This window comes from Psittacula echo, assembly GCF_963264785.1.
Source record: "Psittacula echo genome assembly, chromosome: 3".
Classification (NCBI taxonomy): Eukaryota; Metazoa; Chordata; class Aves; order Psittaciformes; family Psittacidae; genus Psittacula; species Psittacula echo.
In genome coordinates this window covers 48,271,179-48,295,614 of record NC_137736.1, presented here as the reverse complement: position 1 = coordinate 48,295,614, position 24,436 = coordinate 48,271,179, and the positions used below count along the sequence as shown (strand labels likewise).

At 40.5% G+C, this 24,436-nt stretch overlaps 1 protein-coding gene across 1 annotated transcript; it reads right to left on the bottom strand.

Annotated features, from left to right (window-relative positions):
* Positions 1-340: 340 nt before the first annotated feature.
* Positions 341-24,436, bottom strand: CLTRN (collectrin, amino acid transport regulator; the record flags this gene model as incomplete). Its single annotated transcript, XM_080613762.1, has 6 exons — positions 341-497; positions 5,145-5,336; positions 9,781-9,897; positions 17,485-17,570; positions 23,926-23,984; positions 24,370-24,436. 6 exons carry the CDS (start codon positions 24,434-24,436, stop codon positions 341-343), a joined length of 678 nt encoding a protein of 225 aa, XP_080469888.1.

Below are 24,436 nucleotides of genomic sequence, written 5' to 3'. Positions count from 1 at the left end.
GCAGTTTCACATTCATATTAGGGGAAAAAAAGCGATGGACATATTTAAATAATCATTGCAAATTAAATGCCTGACACAAGGCAGGTTTCAACCTTGTTTTGCTGCACATCTTCTGGAAATCTTTAGTGGCTATCATTTGAGGTCTTCTCATTTGCTTTGCCCATGAACAAAAGCTTTGTAATGGAGGTTCACGTGTATGTGTCATCAGCAAAGGTTCTCTTGAGGGAAATTAAGTGAAATGACATTTTTCTTGTCTTCATGTTTGACACTGAGGAGTAGTGACGAGATAGGGTAGGCACAGGAGTCTTTCAAAAAAACACCAGATAGCAATGGCAGCATTTCATAAGGATGTGAACCGTTCATCATCTGCTGCAAAGACTCCGTTAATATGGCCTGCTTTTAAATCCAGTGCTTCACAAGGAATCCCATTTTCTACTGTTATTGTCACTTCGCATTTCTCTTCTAAATTTTCTCTCTCTGTTGACTTTTTATTCTTTCTAAAAACAAGAAAGAGAAAATCATCTTATTCTGTTGACCTGCAGCACTCTACCATGATTCCACAGCCAGCAATTGCACATATAGTCAGAAGTTCATGGTAGGTTATGAAAAGCATAATCTGGTGCACCTCTTTGCTGCTGTAAGCATACCACAGAGGGTGGAAGCTTAAAGACTGGAAACCCTGGTTTAGTGGTTTGAGGTCAGGAATCAGGAATCAGAAAACCTAAAGTAAACATGTTGTAAGTATGTTATAAATACTACTTCACCTTCTCATTCTGTAGAATGACTGGAGAGTGCAGAAGGAAAAGCTGGTGAAAAACAAAAATGGAAAAAAACCTCTACATCTGTTTTTGCTTTATGTCAGGAAGGACCACACTAAGCATTTAGTCTGACCCTGTTAGGTATGTTATAGATTTTACCCCATGATGTGGGCAAATTAAAACATAATTTTAGAAACCCATCATCTTAAGACTATAGTCTCCAAATGTGAAGACTTGAATGCCCTCACACTCCTTGATGATCTCCAGAACTTAGGTACTCTTAATGCTGCAAATCTGTGTTTTTCATTCAATCTTCATTAACAGCCACCTTCCCACCCAGTATTCATACTTCTGATTTCTACATCAAACAATTGCACAGCTTTCACTTTTCCAGGCTCCAGTTCTCACCGAAAGCATATTAAAATTATCCAAAAATACAACCACAAGAGAATGTAATACAGAAATATCAGTCAACATGTCATGATGTTCCTTTAGTCCCAGATTTATTCTGACCTTGAGATCTACTAGTTCATAGTTGAAAAACTTGCTACACTTTACAGCCTGCAGCATCAGCGGTTTCAGAGGGTAAGAAACTCAAAGGTCAGCTCCACTGCTTCTTCCTATCCTGCAACATGTACTGTAACAATCTGACTCAGGACAATCATGACAGCCTGAGTCAGTGTAACTGCTAATAACAGTGATATTAACAATAATAAAATTTTATTGGCCTTTGGGAGATTCTTGGCATTACAGACTTGCTAAAAATAAACATGGGCAGTAGTAGTGGAAACCTCTGACCTCTGACTGCTGTACCTGCTCTTACATTGCTAAAAGGAGTGTTCTTTAACACAAAAACTGTGGGAGCAGAATGTAAAAGAAGATACTAACAAGCAGGTTTGAAAGAAATTCTCTTCATCAGGGATTGTAGCAGTAAGACAAGAGGTAGTGGGTTCAGACTTAGACAGGGAAAGTTCAGGTTGGATATAAGGAAGAAGTTCTTTACTGTGAGGGTGGTGAGGCACTTGAACACGTTGCCCAAAGAACTGGCAAATGCCCCGTCCCTGGCAGTGTTCAAGGCCAGGTTGGACAGAGCCTTGAGCGACATGGTCTAGTGTGAGGTGTCCCTGCCCATGGCAGGGGGGTTGGAACTTAATGATCTTAAGGTTCTTTCCAACCCAAACCATTCTATGATTCTGTGACTCTATGAAATTACACGAAGAGGAGATGTGTAGAAGTCGTTGCCATAGGAATTCAGAGAAGCCAAAAATTTCTGAGTCCAAGGGGAGACTAACAAGTTAAGGAGAAAACATTGTGGGTTACCCAATACATGAAAACCCAACACAGCTCAGGAAGGTCCCCAGCTGTAAATTAGACATTGGGAGAGTAACAGAGGGAAAAAACATGCGCTTACTATGTTTTCACTCTTCCCAAGGCAAATGTTTATGGCCTCTGCTGCAGATGGTATTTTTGGGGGTAAGGATAGAGTTCAGTCTAGTTCAGCATAACCATTAGAGGATGATCCTGCCCTGGGTATGTGCCAAATCTATTATCAGACAGGGAGGTGTCCTATAGCTGCAATGACAGGAGAACAAACATAAGGCTGGGAGACAGTTATGTCTGAAACAGCTCACTGTAAAGTCAAAGGCTACAATTACACAGAGCTCTTCAATTGCACGCAGCTGTGGGCTGGAATTTTATACGTTGGCAGTGATGCACACTGAAGGACTAATTAAGAAAATCCTTCAATTCAAGAAATAAGCATGAGTGTAACTCATTCCTGAAACTCCATTATAGGCCAATCATGTGCTTCCCTGCTACCCTGAGTACGAATGGCCTGAAGCATGTGCTTTTGGGCTTCCTTTAACAGAGGCTTTTAACTGGTACTTTAAAGGCCTATAAATGCAGAATTCCAAATTTTTCTTTTTTTTTTTTTAATTTTTACATTTTTACTTCTTACAAGGGCATGTTGTGATAAAACAGTGGGTAATGGCTTTAATTTGAAAGAGGGTAGGTTTAGATTAGAGATTAGGAAGAAGTTTTTCCCTCTGAGGGTGGTGAGACACTGGAACAGGTTTTCCAGAGAGGTTGTGGCTTCCCCACCCCTGGCCAGGCTGGACAGGGCTTTGAACAACCTGGTCTAGTGGAAGGTGTCCCTGCCCATGGCAGGGTGGTTGGAACTAGAGGAGTTTTAGGTCCCTTCCAACCCAGACCATTCTATGGTTGATATGATTTTATGAGTTATAAGAAGTCAATACTGTTCTTGGGGCCAGATTTCCAACATGGCTTACTAGGCAGCAAAGCTGCTGTTATGTCAGCTGTGGACAGATTTCCAGTAAAACTCATTACTGGGCATGCTTTGACAACCCAGTCACATACTTTGATGCCTGAAAAAGAGATGAATACTTCCTAGTTTCTCTTCTCTGATGTCTGGCTCTTCTCTCAAGCAGCCAAATAGCTTAGATCATCCATGTTATATTTCCAGTCTTTGCAACAGTAGATGGAAGAAATATATGCTTGGTTTACCCTCTCTCTCACTCCTTTGCCCCTAGCTGCAGATGCCATTAATGTAAAAGGAGGGCTGGAGTTCAATCATGGCTGGATCTGCTCTGAGGAAAAGTTGTATGTAAAGGCAAAGAAGGGAAACAGGAGAAATGAAGCGTAACAAGTAAAAGGACAAGAGCATGAGACACAGAGGATGCCAAGTGACCACAGGCAGGCAGCAACAAGTCATATTAGTGGTAGTATGATGATATGAGCATGTAGTTTACACCATATTGAGGGGAACCGCTCAAGCTCAGCCAAGTTGTTTTGAAAATAGAGGGAAGAAAATGCTGTCTTTCAGCATGATATGAAGCACAAATGATTATTTTAGGTAGGAAAAAAAAATCATAGCTATTTAGCATAATTTATTTATATTACACTTATTTGAAACGTTCAAAGACCCTTTAAGTTAAGCACTACATAGACACACGCAGCTATTTTACTAACACAGAGGGCACATATGGGCTACAGATAGCAACATCATTCTCCAGTTTTACAGAAGAGGTTGCCTAGGTTCAGGGATGAAATAACTCAGCCCATATCACATGGAAGGTTGTGACAGGGCCTAAGCTAATCCATCCCAAGTATCTGCCCAGACTCTTCCCCCAACAGCATCTCTCATCTATTGTTTATCAAATTCTGCTTTTTAAAAACAGAGGGCTTGCAAATCATACAATTCTTCTGAATGCAAAATATAACTAAAGGGATTCTGACTACACTACTACAGGTTCTTTATGAGAAGCACTTATCCTTCACAATAAGTGGTGTTCTTCTGCAGTTAAAATAATGTTCTTCAAGGTGATAAGGAGGCAGAAAGGAAGTGTCTCTACAAGACACCACTCTTCATATCTTCTTACAAGAATCTTTTGTTCTGTTGTATTTGGGGATGCAGCTCACCATATAGTCGATAAATTTAACATTATCTAGTTGTCAGCAGAAATTTACCCTTTTTCAGTTCTTCTGCTGTTCCTGTTGCTGAAGTCATAATTTTCTCTTAGCATAACCGTTGTGGGAGCCTAAAGCATGGCAGAAGCTGAACTTCTACAGCAGGATCTCAGATGACCTGAGAAATTTCTATTCCTTATGCCCACTTCTAAGCCAACAGAAAGGGCAGAACCAAAATTCCTCCTGCTCTCTGTCTTGCTCCAACATGCTCACACTAGGACAGCATGAGCAGCCTTCTCTTTTTCACCACTGCCGCCATAGAAACAAAGAGAAAAAGGGCAGAAACAAAAAGAAAAAGAGTGTATCTCTCTCCTACCCTACTGCCAAACAGCAAACACTTAGGCTCATGGGGAGATCTGGTCATGAATCTGTGAAGGGCTGAGTTCTTTGCACTCAATAAGGTGAGACCATGCACCGTTCCACTGAGCAGACCCTCTTCAGCCATACATTAATCATCATTGTGTCCTCTACTGAGTCTTCTCAAACTGCACCAGCAATTTTTTTAGCCCTGCCAGCAGGCGCACAATCACTGCTAGGCTTCTCCCTCTTGGTAGCAATTTGGGTAGTCTGTGAGAGGAGGCTCACCTGTGGCACACTAAACCTTGAGAACAATGACAGCAAATGTCTTGTAAAGCTATTATGTCTAGCTAGGTATTCTCCAGGATCATATTCTTATACTCTCTATTTCCCCAGTACAACTCAACATTACTATACTTCACAGTTACACTTCACATCTATACTTCCTTTTCTCAGAAAAACACAGATGGGTTATCTTTACCTAGTGGGGGGGTGGGGGGGCATAGCTATAATTTCTCTGAGGCTGATCTGAAAAGCAAAACCAGCACAGATGGCTTAACTTGCAGTATTCAGTTAAGACAGAAGAAAAGCTAAGCTGCTTACTTCTTGCGTTGATTAATCCCTGCAACGAGGAAAACAATTCCAGCCAAAATAAGACAAAGAACAACACCAAATACAATAAGCCATACAGGTGTGGAGGGTTCCACAGGAGGTGATAAGGTTGAGGTTATCTTCACAAACTGCAGTGTTTTGTCGCTCAATAGGAAGGCACTGTTGATTCTGTTCCGGTTCATCCTTCATAAAAACACAAAGAACATCACAACTTTATATAACGGTATTTTACAAGTTAAAAAGATAAAAGGAAGGAAAAAAAAATCATATAGGTGCTTCAATCTGGGAGGGCTGAATTTGATCCAGTATGATATTGGCAAGATTACACAGACCTTCATTTTAACATAGACCTTGTCAGTAATCCACAGACATCCACACACAAAGTTTTGAATACTTGAGTTTTGTATGTGTTCATGTGAAAAACTGGGAAATAAAGATGAGACATACAGTATTATTATTTATTTCTAGTTTGGACATACACTGAAGACTTAGTTTGTTGTAATCTGTAACAGCGGCTTTGTTATCGTGTTCATGCAGCATTCAAGATTAGCACAGGAGTGGATTTACTTTTCAGTGCCCCTTGGTTCCTCAAACTGAACCACTATGCATGTGATGGGCCAATACATCTGCCCTTGCTGCTGTAGATTTTCTTAGGTCCACGAGGCACAAGATACAATTTGGTCCAGAAGAATCCGCCCCTATAGCCTACACGCCCTTCCTCCCTGCAGGGTGCATGTAAAGGGATTTATACTTTGCACATTTTTTCCAATTGCTACCCTTTAACACATACTTTCACTCACCGTCACTACTTCTAAGCATTTGCAGGCATTTTTGGATCTGAATCTAAGCAGCCTTAAGAGGCTTTAGCAGTATCTTTCATTAGCTCTTTCAGAATGCTAAAAATTTTTGAGAAAATTTATTACATATATTTGTCTTGAGAGATTCGTTTTGTTTGCAGTTGTATGATTTACAAGCAGCTTTCTTTTATACAAGTCCATTTAATTACCATAAAGCAAGTATTTCCTAAGAACAAATATATGGGAAATGCAGGCAAGATTTTGCAAATTTTTTTTCTTGGAAATTATAATGTTTGCCTTTTTCTTAAACAGGAAGTTCTTAGCCTTAATGAAAAGCTAGCATTCCTGGGGAAGACTGAAAGCCACGGGATATTACAAGACTTGTTATATGGTAATCCGTCTTTGATTTAGAAAAGATTTTTATCCTTACTGATATGAAAGAACCATTGTGAACAGCTGAAATAAGCATTGTTCACCCTCATCTAACAGCTGGAGTTACAGAATTATGTGCTGAAACACATGTAGGCAACTACAGGTGTATTTCATGTTTGTATATGCATAAGCATACCTTGTGTATATTTATGCAAGATCTTGAGTCTCATACAGAGCTCTGAAAAGGTTTACTTTCCTCTTTATTCTTACTTTGTAGAGAATATGATACAATAAAATTCTGGTCCATGAGTAGTGTTCTTATGTGCTACTGTAGCATGAAGAATTAGAATAATGGTTTAGTATGGAAGCCTGCTATCAGAAGCAATTGAAGTATTGTAATTTTATAGATCGTTTTATTTCTCATTTCTAAGTTATAAAAGTTCCTATAAATAGCATATTCTTTATCAGGTGACAGACAACAGTTAAAAACCAAACATACCATAACAGCATCCAATTTCTGGGGCAAACAGGGCACATAAAAGATTTAAATAAATCAGCTTATGCTACTGAAGGTATCAAAGAATAACAGAAATGCAAAACCCCTGCATTCCATCACTCTTACAGAGAGCTTCAGTGAATAAATAATCTGCTTCCTTCACTAATGCTATGAAGCTATTGTTTGGTGTCTCTGTAGGAAATAGTTTAATCTGCTCATGAGCTTATGTTAATCTTTCCAAAAGAACGCATACTCATTCATCAGGAATTAGGCATTACACCTCCATAGAGATAACATGAATTTTCAAGACAAAGTACAGAATGCCTGAAAACAAAGAGGTCTGTTTTCCACTCCGTGCTTCAGAAATGTACGAGTTATGCTGCTTGTGGGAGTCATCCCTATAAACCCCTTATGCAGGTTTGATGGATGGACCACTGAAGTCAGATTACCCTTTTTTTCCTTTTTCAGCTCCACACTCCTGCTTTTATTGGCTACAGAATGTGATATTTAGTAGAAAGCAAACTGCTTTGTACTGCATGGTACTTTGTACAAGCAACGCTCAACAACATTATCGACTGGCATTCTAGAAAGAGCTGATATGAAAAGAATGTGAGCATAAGATTGTTTAAGCCAAGCTGGGACACAGCCAGCTCTTTTCATGAAGAATTCACAGGAGCTCTTGTATTGTGAAAGCTGACTTCTAAATTAAGTCAGATGAACTGTACTTGAGAAGCACCAAAAGGGAGCCTGTGGCCATTAGTCTAGGCATAGATGTGCATGTGTCATGCAATGAAAGTTAAATGACCTTGAATGCTGTGTTCAGTTTTGGGCCTCTCACCACGAGAAAGACATTGAGGTACTGGAACGGGTCCAAGAAGGGCAACGAAGGTGGTGAAGGGTCCAGAGAGCAAGTCCTGTGAGAAGCAGCTGAGGGAACTGAGGTTATTTAGTCTGAAGAAAATGAGGCTCAGGAGAGACCTTACTGCTCTCTACAACTACCTGAAACTAGTATGGCAAGAGGTACGTGTGAGTCTCTTCTTCCAAGTAACAAGCAATAGGGTGAGAAGAAACAGACTCAAGTTACACCAGAGGAGATTTAGATTGCATATTAGGAAAAACATCTTCATCAAAAAGGATGTCAAGCATTGGAACAGGCTGCCCAGCGAAGTGGTTGAGTCACCATTTCTGGAGATATTGAAAAGACAAGGTGGCCTTCTATGATGGGGCTACGGAACTGATGGACAGGGGCAGAGCAGTTGACATCATCTACCTGGATTTGTGCAAAGCGTTTGACACTGTCCCACACGACATCCTTGTCTCTAAATTGGAGAGACATCAATTTGATGGGTGGACCACTCGGTGGATAAAGAACTGGCTGGATGGCCGCACACAAAGAGTTGTGGTCAATGGCTCGATGTCCAGTTGGAGACCGGTAACGAGTGGTGTCCCTCAGGGATCGGTGTTGGGACCGGTCTTGTTCAACATCTTTGTCGGTGACATGGACAGGGGGATTGAGTACGCCCTCAGCAAGTTTGCCGATGACACCAAGCTGTGTGGTTCGGTTGATACGCCAGAGGGAAGGGATGCCATCCAGAGGGACCTCGACACGCTTGTGAGGTGGGCTGATGCCAACCTGATGAAGTTTAACCATGCCAAGTGCAAGGTCCTACACCTGGGTTGGAGCAATCCCAGACACGGCTACAGGTTGGGCAGAGAAGAGATTCAGAGCAGCCCTGCAGAGAAGGACTTGGGGGTGTTGGTCAATGAGAAAATGAGCATGAGCCAGCTTCAGTGTGCGCTCACAGCCCAGAAAGCCAACTGTATCCTGGGCTGCATCAAGAGCAGCATGACCAGCAGGTCGAAGGAGGTGATCCTGCCCCTCTACTCTGCTCTCATGAGACCTCACTTGGAGTATTGTGTGCAGTTCTGGTGTCCTCAACATAAAAAGGACATGGGACTGTTGGAACAGGTCCAGAGGAGGGCCACGAGGATGATCAGGGGACTGGAGCACCTCCTGTATGAAGATAGGCTGAGAAAGTTGGGGCTGTTGAGCCTGGAGAGGAGAAGGCTGTGTGGAGACCTCCTAGCAGCCTTCCAGTATCTGAAGGGGGCCTACAAGGATGCTGGGGAGGGACTCTTCATCAGGGACTGTAGTGACAGGACAAGGGGTAACGGGTTCAAACTTAAACAGGGGAAGTTTAGATTGGATATAAGGAAGAAATTCTTTACTGTGAGGGTGGTGAGGCACTGGAATGGGTTGCCCAGGGAGGTTGTGAATGCGCCATCCTTGGCAGTGTTCAAGGCCAGGTTGGATGAGGCCTTGGGTGGCATGGTTTAGTGTGAGGTGTCCCTGCCCATGGCAGGGGGGTTGGAACTAGACGATCTTAAGGTCCTTTCCAACCCTAACTATTCTATGATTCTATGATTCTATGACATTGAAGTGACATTTAGGGACTCAGTTTAGTGATGGACTTGACAGTTAACACTGTCAAGTGTTAACAGTTTATGGTTGGACTCGATGATCTTACAGGTCTTTTCCAACCTAAATGATTCTATGATTCTATGATATAAATTACACCCAGAAAGTGTGCAATTCTCTCACCTGAGGGAGAAGGCTCTCTCACTGGGAAATATAGCAGCTGGATGAGAGCAGCGTATGTATAGTACACTGGTCGGCAAACTACAGGTAAAGCTCTAGAAAGGGACCAGATTTCTTCTGGGGCTCCAGCAGTAAGGGAGACTCCTTCCAGGTTATAATCCCAATGCCGACATGCTTTGCATTCTGTGAGACTGTTAAAAATCCTCTAATCTCACATGCATGAAACAGTAGTGACCCCTTGGTGTTTGAACTACTTGGACTGGTTCATCCTTAAAGAGGCAAAGTGCTCATTCACACAAGTCCAGAGAGAGAAAGCATCCTCAGTCAGCAAGGAAGAAAAGGTTGCAGAGGCAGTGGCTGTACCTGATGGCTGCTTCTACCTCACTTCCAGGAACAGTTGTCACATTTTTTGAAGAATCTGTGACCACGAACCAAAAGGACACCCGATCCGTCACATTGCAGAGCAGCACATTGGAAATTCTGCAGACAGTTAAAAATCATCATTAAAGTGCACAGAAGGAATTACTGAAATATTACAGATTTTCTTAAAATATTTCTTTCATTTAAAGGGGGGAAAATTCTTACTTTTAAAAAAGTTTACAGTTAATGCTCAAGGAAGAAATATCACTCCCAGCATTTCTTATTTTCCAATACAAATAATAATAAAAAAAAGCTTACTAAGACCAAACTTGAGTCTTAAAATGAATTTCTGAATCTATTACAAACTTGCATAGTCTTGCATATACATTTAGTGTAATCAAATGGAAAAATACATACTTGCATCTTAATCATTAGGGCTGTGACAAAAGCTGAATAAAGGGGCAAATGCATTGGTTGAAATAAGAACTTTGGTTTTGACAGGTAATGCCACAGGAACCAGGAATGAGGGATTCCCCACATGATTTTCAAATGAATGCAGTCCTCCTGTAGGATACATTTGTTGGAGGGAAGAGCAATGAAATTGATGTTATTCTTTTTGACATCTTTGTTCATAGAGTAAGTGCAATGGGCTAAGTGTACACATTCTACTGGCACTGGCCTATGACTTTTAGCTTATGCTATGACAAAGATTTATCTGTTTAAAAGAAGATTGCTCAGCTTTATGTGAAGTTAATAGTGGAAGGCCACAGGCACATAGCTGCTTATGGCATACTATGTAAAAAGTGTGAAAAAAATGTCTTTTAAATGCCTTTTTTTCAGATTCCTACAAATTTGTTTTCTACCACTAATAGTAGTAAAAAGTAGAAGTATCATTAAAAAAATCCATGGAATGACATGATGAGTATCTAAACTAAAGAAGTGAAGGCTAATATATCATAGTAGTGACAGAGGATAGATGGTACCCTTATGTCTTTCTGTGTATTCCTAGTTTATCCACACAACTAAGAAACAAACCAGCCAAATGCATAATACACAGGAATTGTATAATGTGACCTTAATTACAGCATGGCAAGGAACATCGCATGTACCATAAAAGGACTGCTGAAGTCTGAAAGATAGCTAGAGAGACAAAAATGGGGAAAAATATTTAGTTCTATATCATTATACATTATATACATATATAATCATATACTTCCAGGTTGGATGGGGTTTTGGGCAACTTGGTCTAGAGGAAGGTGTCCCTGCCCATGGCAGGGGGCTGGAACTAGATAATCTTTAAGGTTGCTTCCAACCCAAACCATTACGTGACTCTATGATTTTATGATCATTAATAAATAACCTAAGGAATTTGGCTCAGGATTCAGGTTTACTGGCCATGTCCAAGCAGCGAGCAGATATTCTGAAAGTCTAGGACCAAGAATTATGATCATTTTTATTTCCAGAGAGCAGCCCTGACTCGTTTCCCCTTTGCACAAGTTCTACCTGGTCACAAGCTGCCCTGTCTTGACCAACTCCAGTTGGGATGGTCAGTCTTCAGATACTTCCAGCTGTTCTGGAGAAGGAAACTCTGCAGTATGTCAGTGAAGCAGAATGCAGCCCCTCTTTTAATTCACTGTAGTGATATTTAATTCACTGTAGTGATAGTAACGTCCATTACTACTACAATTGGTTTTAAGATTTGGCCTGTCCATCATCAAAATTCAGGTTTTACCATCAGGTTTTTTCCAATCTGCAATCTTTCTCAGGGTGATGAATTCCCAGCTACAAGCCATCTCCCGTGCCGCAGACTTCTGTTTTGTAGTGCCATCTGCCGGCTAATTGCAATCATAATTAAATGACCCCTGCAGTGGCCTGAGAAACAGGAAGCATGAGGTAGGAGGGAATATAAGGCAGTCAAAATTGCCAATGAATGTGTAGACTTTGTCCAGAAGAGAACGAGTTTGCTTTTAAGGCACAACAGGCATTGGCTTGATCACAGTACTCCATTATGCGTATTTTTTGCACAAATATTTTACTTACTGCTGAAAAGCTTTTTGGGCGGTATTCTGGGTATCTTGGGTAGTACAACCTTTCATTTTACAGAGAAGGTATATTAAACAGAGATACACAATAAAATGAACATCAATAATTTTGCAGTGCTGAAATAGCCACTTTTACCATTATGGAACAATGACAATTTTGCAAATATAGACAATTTTTATGGAAAAAAGAGGAAAGTCATCCCCTGGAATTTGTAAAGATGTTCACATCCGTTTGCTGGCAACAGTCAGAGGATCAAAGCAGATTTATCCCTCCCAAAACAAAAGCAAAGCACAGCATTTAGGGGGGGAGGGGAAAGAGTCTACTTTTGGCTGGTGGCTGAGAAACTCTTGCTGACTTCACAGAATATCCAAAATTGTATCTGCAGAGGAAGTTTTCCATCAGGAGAATTTAGAACAATAGGACCTAAGGCTTCATTTTACTGCAGTTCCTAAAGCTGTGATTTCCGTGGTGCAATCAAAACCTGGCCCAGGTAGAAAATCTGGGTTCATATTGCCCTACAGATGTTTTTGAAATGGGGTGAGTGAGGAAAGTCTGATCCCCAAAGAGATCCCCAGTAAATTTCATAGACAAAGACTGGCAGAACACCCTGACTTTCTTACTCTCATTCAGAGATTCAGAGACACTTCAATCTGGGGTCTTCCCAGTGTCAAAGCTTTCAGCATGTGATAGAGCAGTTGATCCTCATTTTGAGGCAACATCTCTTTCTCTAGAACAAACAGCACTGAATCAATCAATTGGGCAGCAAGACTTACACTAGAATACATGAATTTTGTCTCCTTTCTGCTCCCTATTGTGTCTAAAATCTTTGCTCAATTATAAGAATCAAAAATCTGGCTTTACTGCCACCACCACTGGCAGAATCTGAATGCTGTAAATCCTTCCAGTTTCCAAAGAGAGTACAACTGCTTATGAGAAGTTCAAAGGGGATTGAGTAAACACCAAACCAGACTGGTTCAACAGGCACCAGTGTGGCAATCTCTTTGCAGCATGTACACTTTTTTGGCTTTTTTTCCCCTGTGCTGTTTCCACGCACGTTTGATTCACAGCATGCAGAAGAATTACTACACTATGCTTATATATTGTTTAGATTTGAGAATCTGACATCTCCATGCACTATGCTTATTAAATGTATTTGTAATCATATATGTGGACATCTTTTTACTTCCTTAGCAGGCGATAAGGCTTTTGTCACAGGGACTATAGGAGACTGTTACCATCAAAATGACAAAATCCTGGTTCTGCTTTATGGCACCATGGCAGAAGTCTGAAATTGCATTTCCTTTAATATATGCAAGTGAACACCAGTGAGTTGAGTGCAGGAAACCCTGATGGTTCCTTAGCTTGAAACATCGTCATTGTTTCTTATGGAGACATAAAGAGTTGGTTAGGCTAAGAGCGAGCTGCCAGACTCGGGGAGCTGGCTGCCTCAAGGGGTCGTTAGCTCGTGAGAGAACCACAGTCCCCAAGCCCTGAGCACCTACCTCTAACTCTCCTGAAGGCACCAGGCCCCTTCCAACCCAGTGCTGTGCAGCTGCTCCTGCAAAGGAACGTTATTTTCTTCCTCCTTGCGAACAGCAGCAATGGGATCACCCTGCTGTAACAGCTTTTAACTCTAGAAGCTTATTTTCTTGTTCTAAATAGACACAATATTTTTAGTATCAAAAAAGCCTGTCTTAGGAAGATGGATAATGTTGATGGATTTTTTTCTCATCACTTCATGAGGAAAACTTCAGCTTTCTAATATACAAATGAGGAAAAGACGTACCAAAACTAGATTCTGTTACTTGAATGAAAGTAAATGTGATGACATTCTTTCTGTTTTAAAGATTAACTAGTCTCAGGCCCAAAAGAGATGCATATTATTTCAAATGAGTCACAGATTATAAAAAACAGGGTTACTAACACAGACTACAGACAATAGTTTTTTAACACTGAGAGATCAAAGGTTGGCTCACATAGTTCACTAATGTAAGTATTGAGAAGCCATATGTAGAGCAGGAAATAAAGGGGGTTTAATTCTTCACTGAAAAAGAAATATTTATTTTATACGTATTAATAACTACTGAGTAATTCGATGGATTGTGTCTTTGTTTCACACAAACTTGAAAAGTTTGATAAGCCTTTCAAACATTAAACAGAGCTTCATCATTTATTAAATTCTAGTTTAGAAATTAACTTTAGAGAACTCAAGATGTAATGTGCAATCCTGTCCATTTTGCATTAGTTACACAAGGGCAACAACATCATCAGCTGCTGTTTCCAGCGGCAATTAAAATGCTTGTCATTACAGGCTGACTTTTATTCAGTTCCAGAAGCCTAACAAAAGATGACTTTGAATCTCGAAAATGATGGGACAGACTGCAACAATGGTTATGCTGATCCACCAGACAGATTATTCTGGGGCCTGATCCAGCCTGCTCAATTTAATGGCATTTGGTCTCATGTGGAAGTTAGTTGTGGCTGGGAGTTACTGCAAGGCTGTGGGTGTGTTAGAAATCAGTGTTAAAGGGGAGGTTTGTCACATCCTGGTTATGGATGGTGCGGAATTTATACCCTAGCAGAACCAACCCTAGCAGAACCAGCATTTGCGTACATAAAATATTGGTGAATTTTAAGTAAGTTTTTATTTTGACAAAAGTCTTTAATTAAACAGATGCAAAATTTGGGTAAATTTAGATGCTACCAGAATGCAGTCACAAGCAATTTGTTTGTTCTTTTATGACAGAATAATTATTATTGATTTTTTACAGCTCCCAAAAAAAATGTGTTGGCATTAATCTGTAAAAGCTCCTGCAGCACAATGTAATTTATCTGACACCAGCTCCTGCTCTTGCCTCCCTCTCACACTGCAAGCCACTGCCACTCTCCTTACCAGCTACGCCAGAGTGTGCAGGGCATGCTGCTCTACCCTCTGGGATGCCGAGGGGTCCTGCACTTCCATTCCCACTGCGAAGAAGATGGAGATGGGCTGCACTTCCTCCTCTATACCCAGTTCCTCCCAGCTGCCAGCCACACAGGTGGGGAAAGGAGTACATTATTTCCAGGATTTCTAACACGATGGAGGCTTTCATAACTTTCCTGATCTCAAGTAACACGCAGGTTATTTGGGGTGCACTGAGAGGTTCACCTAGCTCTCTATTGCTGAACTCTGAGGACTCAGAGGTCCTTTGAGACTTGGGAGAAATCTATAAATAGGAAACTCCTCAGCCTGTTGCCTAGTAAGCTGGACCAGATCTCAGAGCGGCACAGCTGTTTGCCAGTTGACATGCTGTCTACGCATGACCCCAGAGGTACCTAGAAGTCCTAGAAGAGTTATCAGTTATACCTTGAAGGTACACCCCAACAAGCTATACTCCACATAAGGAAGTCCTATACCACCTTAAAAAGAGATAAAGATGACCACACCTAGCTGTTTCCAAATATTATACTGACTTCACCTCTGAAAAACACAGCAGCAGGAAATTACTGACATGTGCAACCTCTCCTCAAAACTGCAGTGACACTAACATTATCATATTTGTCCATAGGAAAAATTGTCTTGGTAGGAGACTGAATTAAGTGAGCATAAATTCTGTGATTTCCCAGAGTGGATAGAGATAACTTCCATTCAAACTTTAACTGCTTTCATACTGGCTTGACTTTTTAACTCTTCCTGCACCAAGCTTTCTAATATCAGTTTAACGTGCAGAGAGCCGTGGTGCTTAAAGAGGAAAAAGATCACTGGCTTCTGACCCAGGTTTTTCGCTATGTGAAAGAACTATGACTTTGAAGAAAGAGAATAATTTACAAAAAGGACATGGGACTAAAGTAAGTATACAAAAGCGAATCTTTATGGATCAGATACTCTGAAACCTCTGCTAATTTGAAAACCTGAGAAAAAGCCCTGCATAATCACCTTTAATTAGCTTGTATCTTGAACTAATTTTTTTAAATATCACTTTAATTGGGTGCAGTAGCATACTTGGCTGTTTCTGTTAAGCTTGGTATAATGGCTCTCTTGCTCAAAGGAGACAACTTCTGAGGAATGAAAATGAAACGGCAAGGAACCAAACATTCATGTTACATGGAGAGGGAAATCACCTTCTATTTAAGAGAAAGTGCAGCAGCCACAATAATCACCACACGACTAAAGGAAACTAATACCTTTGCAAATGTGGAATATGCTTCATCTGATACAATGACAGCGTGAAGCAGGGTTTATTAAAGTAAATTGAGAACCTTATTCTCATTAGCCTATCAGAACTATAAATCTTTCTTTTAAGATTGAAAAACAATGAAAAAATAATAGACCTATAGAAATTCACTTACAAGGTTTCTCATTTAAGAGACATACTGCAAATACAGCTTGCTAAATAGTCTGCCTAATCTGATATCTAATTTCATAAATTGCAAGGATCAGAAGCCTGAGAAGAATATTCAATAACTCAGGGTGGATTTAATCCCAAAACCAATTCGAGGCTGATTTATGTCTGAACTGCAATATCTGAAACTTCTTGAAGATACGTAACTCAACCACTGCAATATTAGGGATAGATACACCCAGCAGAACAAAGCAGTAGCATAGCCATCCACCTTCCAGTTCCCCACGTCAGCTCATCTTCAGTATATCACTGGAGCTGTGCTCTAAAATGTGCACCAAAGCTGCCTATTCAAGGATCTGTACTGCATTTCTTAACCTTGCCAATGTGTCCCTTCTCCTCCTTCCTGTATGGTGTCGAGAAAGTATCATGTTTCACTGCCAGATTCTGCTAAAGTGAATCAGCACAATTCACTGAGATCCACAGCTGTGTCGCCTCACATCAACAGGGATACTGGTCCAAAGATTGAACATTGCTTAAGACAGAGTGTGATGTTCAACACAGTCCTGGTTTCAGCTGGGATAGAGTTAGTTTTCTTCCTATTAGCTGGTGCAGTGCTGTGTTTTGGATTCAGTCTGAGAACAATGCTGAAAACACACTGATATTTTTAGTTGTTGCTAAGTAATGCTTACATCAATCAAGGACTTTTCAGTCTCATGCTTTGCCAGTGAGGAGGGGCACAAGAAGCTGGGAGGGAGCAGAGACAGGACACCTGACCCAAACTAGCCAAAGGGGCATTCCATACCACAGCGGCCATGCCCAGCATAGAAATGGGGCAGGGGAGTTAAGCAGGAAGGGACCGATTGCTGTTTGGGTCGGTCTGGATATCGTTTGGTGGGTGGTGAGCAATTTTATTGTGCATCACTTGTGTTTATTGGGGTTCTGGGTTTTTTGTTTTGTGGGTTTTTTTCTTTTTTTCTTCCCTTCTAGTTTTATATGTCTCTCCTTGTTATTTCACTTTCATTATTATTAGTAGTAGTAGTAGCATATTGCACTTTGTTTTAATTATTAAACTGCTTTTATCTCAACCCACAGATTTTACTTTTTATTTTTTCAATTTTCCTCCCCATCCCACTGTGGGGGGGGTGTGAGCAGCTGCATGCTATTTAGTTGCCGGCTGGCGTTAAACCATGACAAACATATATCTGTGTGTCAAAGAAATATAGTGGAATAGTCTGTTTTCAGGAACTTTATATAATGATTTCTACAGCTCTGTCCAGCAAAGAATACACCACTACGTACAGCATTGTTAATATGTATAAGGCAAAACAGAGTAGGTGCTTACTGAGTCGTGCTCTTGCTGGAATATCTTCTCATTGCAAAAGCCATCATTGCTTTGAAGAGGTACTCTTCATTAGCATCCCAGGCATAAAGGAAGATGGAAGATAATCAGTTTCAGCACCAGTGCTGGCAATACAGAAAGGGAAAAGGGTCACTGAACTTGAAATGCTACATTGATCAAGAAAATGAATAAATTCTCTGGTTGTGCTATGAAAATAAATTCCTACCCACTATCTAGCGTTCACTAAGGACTTTTAATAGCAGCTCTTATAAAGCACAATATAAAGTGCAAAGAATGTTTCCAAAAGCTGAATGCATTGAATGTTTCCAAAAGTTGGAGATGCAAAGTTTCTTGTACAAAGATAAGGCATATTACCAGAATTCTCCCTCACACACCTGCACCGATGGCCTTGCCTCTTTTGCTGGATAAACCCTATTGAAGCAAAAGACCTAAATCCACTCTTAAAGACCATTTCACTTTGCCCTTCCCCCCCAAAAAAAAGATAATGCTGACAGGAGTCTCTGGGAGTTGGATGTCAGGACACCAAGAAATAAAATAAGATTATGGCCTTATGGCCTTATTGCTGCATGCCATCCCTGCAACAAGAAGACAGACTAAACTATAGTACAAATTACTACATCGCACATGAGACGAAAGAAAATAGCATCCTTACTAATCAATAAGAAGTAAAATGCAGGCTCCAAAAGTTGTTCTCTGTTTTCTTGATGAAAAATCATGCTTCCACAGTTTCACTTTTCTGAGATAGCTCCACTGGGTTCCCCTGGGCTTTCATTCACATATGCAATTCTAATGACCTGTAAGAACTGCACCTATTACATTTTTATAATAAAAGCCACGACTGAGGCATACTGATTGAATTTCCCCTTTCAGCAGATTACAAAGATTAGTAGTTTCTTGGAATTATATTAATGGAGCTTTCCTCAGTCAATCAGAACACAAATCTAATCTTTAACTTTCAGCATGTAAAAAATCTGCATTGTAATTATCCAAATTAGAAACCCAAGAGGGTAGATCCTTAACCATGTTGACAACTTCCACCTACTTTTTCATGGGCCTTTATAACACACTGAAAAAAACAACAATTTACATCAAAAAAGCAGTAAATAGCATAAAAAATTACAAATGCTAATTATTTTTAATTCTGATTTTGGATGCATGAAGCTTCAAACTCTCTGCAGAAAGAAGGAATTCAGCTTCCAGGCATCAACTCTCATTTTGCTCTGATATCCTGTGGACTGTGAACCTAAGACAGGAAGGAGGCAATCATTTAAAGGTCAGAATGTCATACTGATCATATTTATCATCCCTACACAAATGATGAACTGTCAAATGGGCTCTCTGAGATATGGTAGGCCAGGGACAATAAAGCTCAGCAACAGACAATTTGAGTAGCATTAAAATCCAGCTGCAGTAGTGAGAATCTGGGTTCTGATCACTACTCTTAGACTGTGAATGAAGAGAGGTGTAAGCATACTGTAATAATGCCAGTCTGGGAACTAAAACTGAGGGGAGGGGAGGGGAGGGGAGGAGGAGGGGAGGAGGAGGGGAGGGGAGGGGAGGGGAGGGGAGGGGAGGGGAGGGGAGGGGAGGGAAGGGAAGGGAAGGGAAGGGAAGGGAAGGGAAGGGAAGGGAAGGGAAGGGAAGGGAAGGGAAGGGAAGGGAAGGGAAGGGAAGGGAAGGGAAGGGAAGGGAAGGGAAGGGAAGGGAAGGGAAGGGAAGGGAAGGGAAGGGAAGGGAAGGGAAGGGAAGGGAAGGGAAGGGAAGGGAAGGGAAGGGAAGGGAAGGGAAGGGAAGGGAAGGGAAGGGAAGGGAAAAAGTGAGAGAATCTTTGAAAAGAAGTTATAAAAGCCTGCATTTTGATCCCACTGCACTGATGAAAACGTCAGTAATAACAACAACTAGTACTAAAAGAAAAAGAGATAATGTAGTAGAGGAATTAATACAGATGAGAGCCATAACACTACTTATCATAATTTTAAAGACATTTGTATTTAAACCACGGAGCACAATTTGCAGCACTAAAAGGGAAGATCTTTTTTCTGTGTGTGGTACTATTGACTGAATCCCTACATGCCATCTGCAGTCTTTGACAACAGGTCCACATGGACATTAATAACTAATCTGTTATCCAGATTAAACCGGCTGTAGAGATAATTGAATCAGTTGTCTTGAAAATGGATAATGATGATGCACACTTCATTTCATGGACACAAATGCAATGTAGTACTACTGAGTATATGTACTTGGTATGCTTACATTCAGTGCAGTACATGTATATATGCACAATTTGTCACTATCAAGTATTCAGTTTTCATAAATAATGCAGTAGCCTATAGCTTCTTTATGTCAGAGTAACAAAGGGCATCTTAAAACAGGGAAAATAATTTGTAGTGAGGAACTCAATCCCTAGCTAAAAGAGTAAGCACTTTAAAAAGAAGACAGAATAAACAGAAAGCTGCAAGAAATGGGGAAAGAGAGAAAGCTCAGCAGAAATTGGAAGCCTGCTTGAGATGCTGAAGAAGATGCTGCAAACAACCTTCTGGTCAGAAGGGCATGAAGTCCCAGGAAAACAGTGATCAGACAGAATTTAAGAGGAGATTGAGGTTGCTGTGGGCTCCATATGAACAAGAACCTCAGGACATGACTCATGAAGGAATATGCAAGGGGAAGGGAACATAATGAGGAGGAAAAGTATGGCAAGAATACCTTAAAGCTAACAAACTGTATGAATTCAGGACAAGGACGAGGATGATCAGGGGACTGGAGCACCTCCTGTATGAAGACAGGCTGAGAAAGTTGGGGCTGTTCAGCCTGGAGAAGAGAAGGCTGCGTGGAGACCTCACAGCAGCCTTCCAGTATCTGAAGGGGGCCTACAAGGATGCTGGGGAGGGACTCTTCATCAGGGACTGTAGTGACAGGACAACGGGTAACGGGTTCAATCTTAAACAGGGGAAGTTTAGATTGGATATAAGGAAGAAATTCTTTACTGAGAGGGTGGTGAGGCACTGGAATGGGTTGCCCAGGGAGGTTGTGAATGCTCCATCCTTGGCGGTGTTCAAGGCCAGGTTGGACAGAGCCTTGGGTGACATAGTGTGAGGTGTCCCTGCCCATGGCAGGGGGGTTGGAACTAGATGATCTCAAGGTCCTTTCCAACCCTAACTATTCTATGATTCTATGATTCTAAGTGGGCATGGATTGCCAGAAGTCAATTTCTAATCATCAGCTTTCTCCAGTCAGAGAGGGGTAGATGCAAAGAAACCTGAATTGTTCTACTATCGGGCTTTATCAGTTTCACCTTTATCCTCCAATTGCAAAAGCCTGGACTGCAGTTGATGACTGAGGATGTTGCTTCTGCTCTCACGTTCCTATAAAGTACAGCTATTAATGCACATTTGGTGCTGCTACAGAGGAAACATTAAACATCATTTGCAACCACACACTGTAAGCATAACTGTTATGAATGAAACCTTAGATGACAGTATCAGAAACGTTACTGTTTACCATCTTCTTTGCTACACAGAGGAACACATACAAAGACCATGGCTCAGTTGCGCTTGTCATCCTTCATATGTTACAGAGGAGCAGAATTAGACACACCTGACTGTAAAAGTCAGTTTTAAGCGCCTGTAGCAAAAGAGGAGGTTGATGATAGAATGGGTAAAAGATGATGAGTGTAAGTTGTTGATGAGGTGAAATGGTATAGTAATGCTCTAAGGAAGACAACATTAAATGTTGAAGTAGCAGAACAAGAAAGATTATAATATTACAAAATTGCCATGAGCAACCTGATCTGATTTCAGTGTTGACCTGGCTTTCACCAGCAGGGGACTAGGGACCTTCCAAGGTCCTCTCCCTCCTGAACAGTTCTGTGTTTTAATTAAACAGCCATTCAGGCTACAGTATGGCTACAGACATATGAACATACTTCTGGGTCCCACTTGGTGGAAAGACACCAGATGCACATCAGCCTTTCTCCCCTTCATTCTCTATCCTGGAAATAGCCTGAATACATGAGCTAGAAGGAGGTGCACCTTCTATTTCACCTGGCTGCAGCCCTTGATGTACCAGCTTTTTGACTCTGACATTAAAACTGTGTGGTAACACAGACTTACATGAAATTCTCGGGGCACATAATTTCTATTCACTTCCTAGCTGTCTTTGGCACTTTTGAATTAACTCCCTAGCACTCTGCTAACTCCATGCATAGGAAGCAACTAGTGACTAGCACCTATTCCAGAAGCCACTCATAAAGTTAATATCATCCTCAGACTCATAAATCACTTTTCTTCCATTTAGGCTACAGATACCATGTCTTCTCCCACTAGTTAGCAAACAATCTCAAGTACACCCATTATTTGCAAATAAAATGGTAACAGCTAAATACATACCGTCTCTTAGCTGCTCTTTCCAGCTCCATCGTGAATGGACCATATAAATACGTGAAATGGCACTCCTGCCTCAAAGTACAGCCTACCTTGTAAACAGACTAAAAAATGGTGTCCTGTCTTTATCAGCCTCACACAAAGTGGCATGCGCTAAACCCTGTGGAAAACGACACTAACCTATTTTCTATGCCCCTGCACATTGGAGTTATCCTGCCAGTCCTAGAGCAAAATGCCCACAGTATCAGTGTTTTGTGTTGTAATCCAGCTTGAAGTGACTTGGAAATGAATGGAAAAAAAATCAGCAGCAGAGGATCATAACCAAGATGTTCTAAGCAGGCTATGTCCTACTGTGATACAGTGACATTATTATGCTTTTCTTTGCTAAAATAGATAAATAAAAAGTAAAGTGTCCCAAATTATTCAATCAAAATAAATTTCAGTTTGATAGTAGTTTCAGTTTTCAATTTCAGACCTTTGCAGAGAAGATTGCAAAGGCTACAGAAAGAAGCAACTACTACCTGAGCACTTAGTAAATTGTTCATTATTTGTGAATAATTCTGTATGGCATCATACCACTTTCAGCATGTTGTTGTTCTAAAATGCTGTTCTAAACTGTCCCATTCTTAAGATACCTATGAAATAAACTACTATCTATCTAAAGAAAAAAAAATAAATAGACTCCTCAGTTACTGCTTTTTTCTTGTGATACAAAATGACTTCAAGATTTATTATTTGTATCAAAGCCTTTTTAGATGAAAAAAAAAAATAAAAAGTCTCAAATACCCCCTCCCCCCCCTTATTCTACTACAATTGAAGAAGGAAAAAGCACTAAGAAAGAACATTACTGGGAACTGCAATTTTCACTCCTTGCTACTATTTTGAACCAAGATTAAATCGAAACATTACAGTTATCATCAAGAGGAGCTTCAATAACAGAAGCCATAGAATACTATTTTTAATAAGTTTTTGAACTAATCAGGCTCACACTACTGTTTAATTAAAGTCTCTTAACCAAGTGAATTGATTTCAATATGAATTTCCACAAATACTTTAGCATGAATCTGGAATTTTTCTTCCCAATTTGTCTGTTTAATGAAGTTACCAGCAGGATGAGGTCCCTGCTAATGTTAGTTTAAATTATCTGATATTTCAGGGTAATTTTAGAAAGGCTTCTACAGTCATAGGGAGACTTACATGTATTCAATGTCTTATAATATGTAACCAACTGCTTTTTGTTTCCCAGGGCTCCTAACATAATCAGACACCAGACTTCCAGACAGACAACTGCTCAAGACATTTCGTATCTAATTTTATGCTGTATCACACTGCAGATTTGCTCTAAGCATTCTAAACTGCAAGCAAAGCACTGAGCTCTGCCATATTTCATAGTGTTTTAGATCAGGAAGGACCATTCAGTCATTCAATGTCCCAGTCTCTTATGTATCACAGACCCTTATTACTCACAACAGTACTTCATTAAGCTCAAGGACCTGCTTTAAGCCAAAGCATTCCAGTCCTCACGAGCCTCATGAGAAGAAAGGCCACTGTCTGACAAAGCCCTACATTAGTAGGGAATTGATGAGATATGCTTGAATGATCTCTCCAGAGCAGTCTGAGAGTCTGACATAAGTCCCATTTTATAAAGACCTAGCAATCTTTTCCTGCTTCTCTTCCCAGACATACTTGACTTTACAATTAGCACTGAAGAAGTGCTTTTCCCAAAATACAGACTAAGGTTTATGCAGCATCCCTCATGCATAAAGTGTAACATCTCTACTGTTTTTCCAGGAAAAAAAAATAAAATCTTTGACAGAATATTATCTTTATGAAAACATGAGCTTTATACTTCTCTTAAAGGATCCCATTTTAAGGAGTGGACTAGTTAAATGCCAAGAAATGGATGCCTGGATCATGATTTGAGCACAACTATTACAATTAACACTTCAAAACAAATTGCTTGTGCTGCCTTCATAAACTTTACAGTATACATTACTTCTTATATATTGTTAGGATGAATATGTGAAGATATTTTACTTACTGCATTATCTCCCAAAGCTGTTTTGATACTAAGCCGTACTTTGAAAGCATTCTGTGCATCTGACACAAAGAGAGAAAAAAGGAAATATATATTGACAATCAGCCAAAATAGGACTTAAATGTATTTACTTCTCTGATTATTTCACAAATGGCAGCTCTTCTAAATTTGTCTCTACAGATCACCCGGTTAGGAGGACAGAAGTTACTGGTGTGAAAAAAGCCATAGCCCTACAGAGTCTCAGTGAGAGTTACCATGACCTTTTTAAGTGAGATCAACTTCCAGATTTAATTTGCAAACTCATAAAAGAAGTGAAGACTCAGCATTTCAATCTCCAAACCGGAGACAACTAGTTACAATAAAAATCTGAGAAGCTGGCAGCATCATAGGTGTAAACTCATAGCTACATTTATCTGGGAAAGGGTGGGAATAAGTTCCAAAACTTACCTGGCTTGCAGAGCTCAGCATGAGCAATAGTAACTACAGAGAGAGTAAGCAGCAAAACCTGTAACAT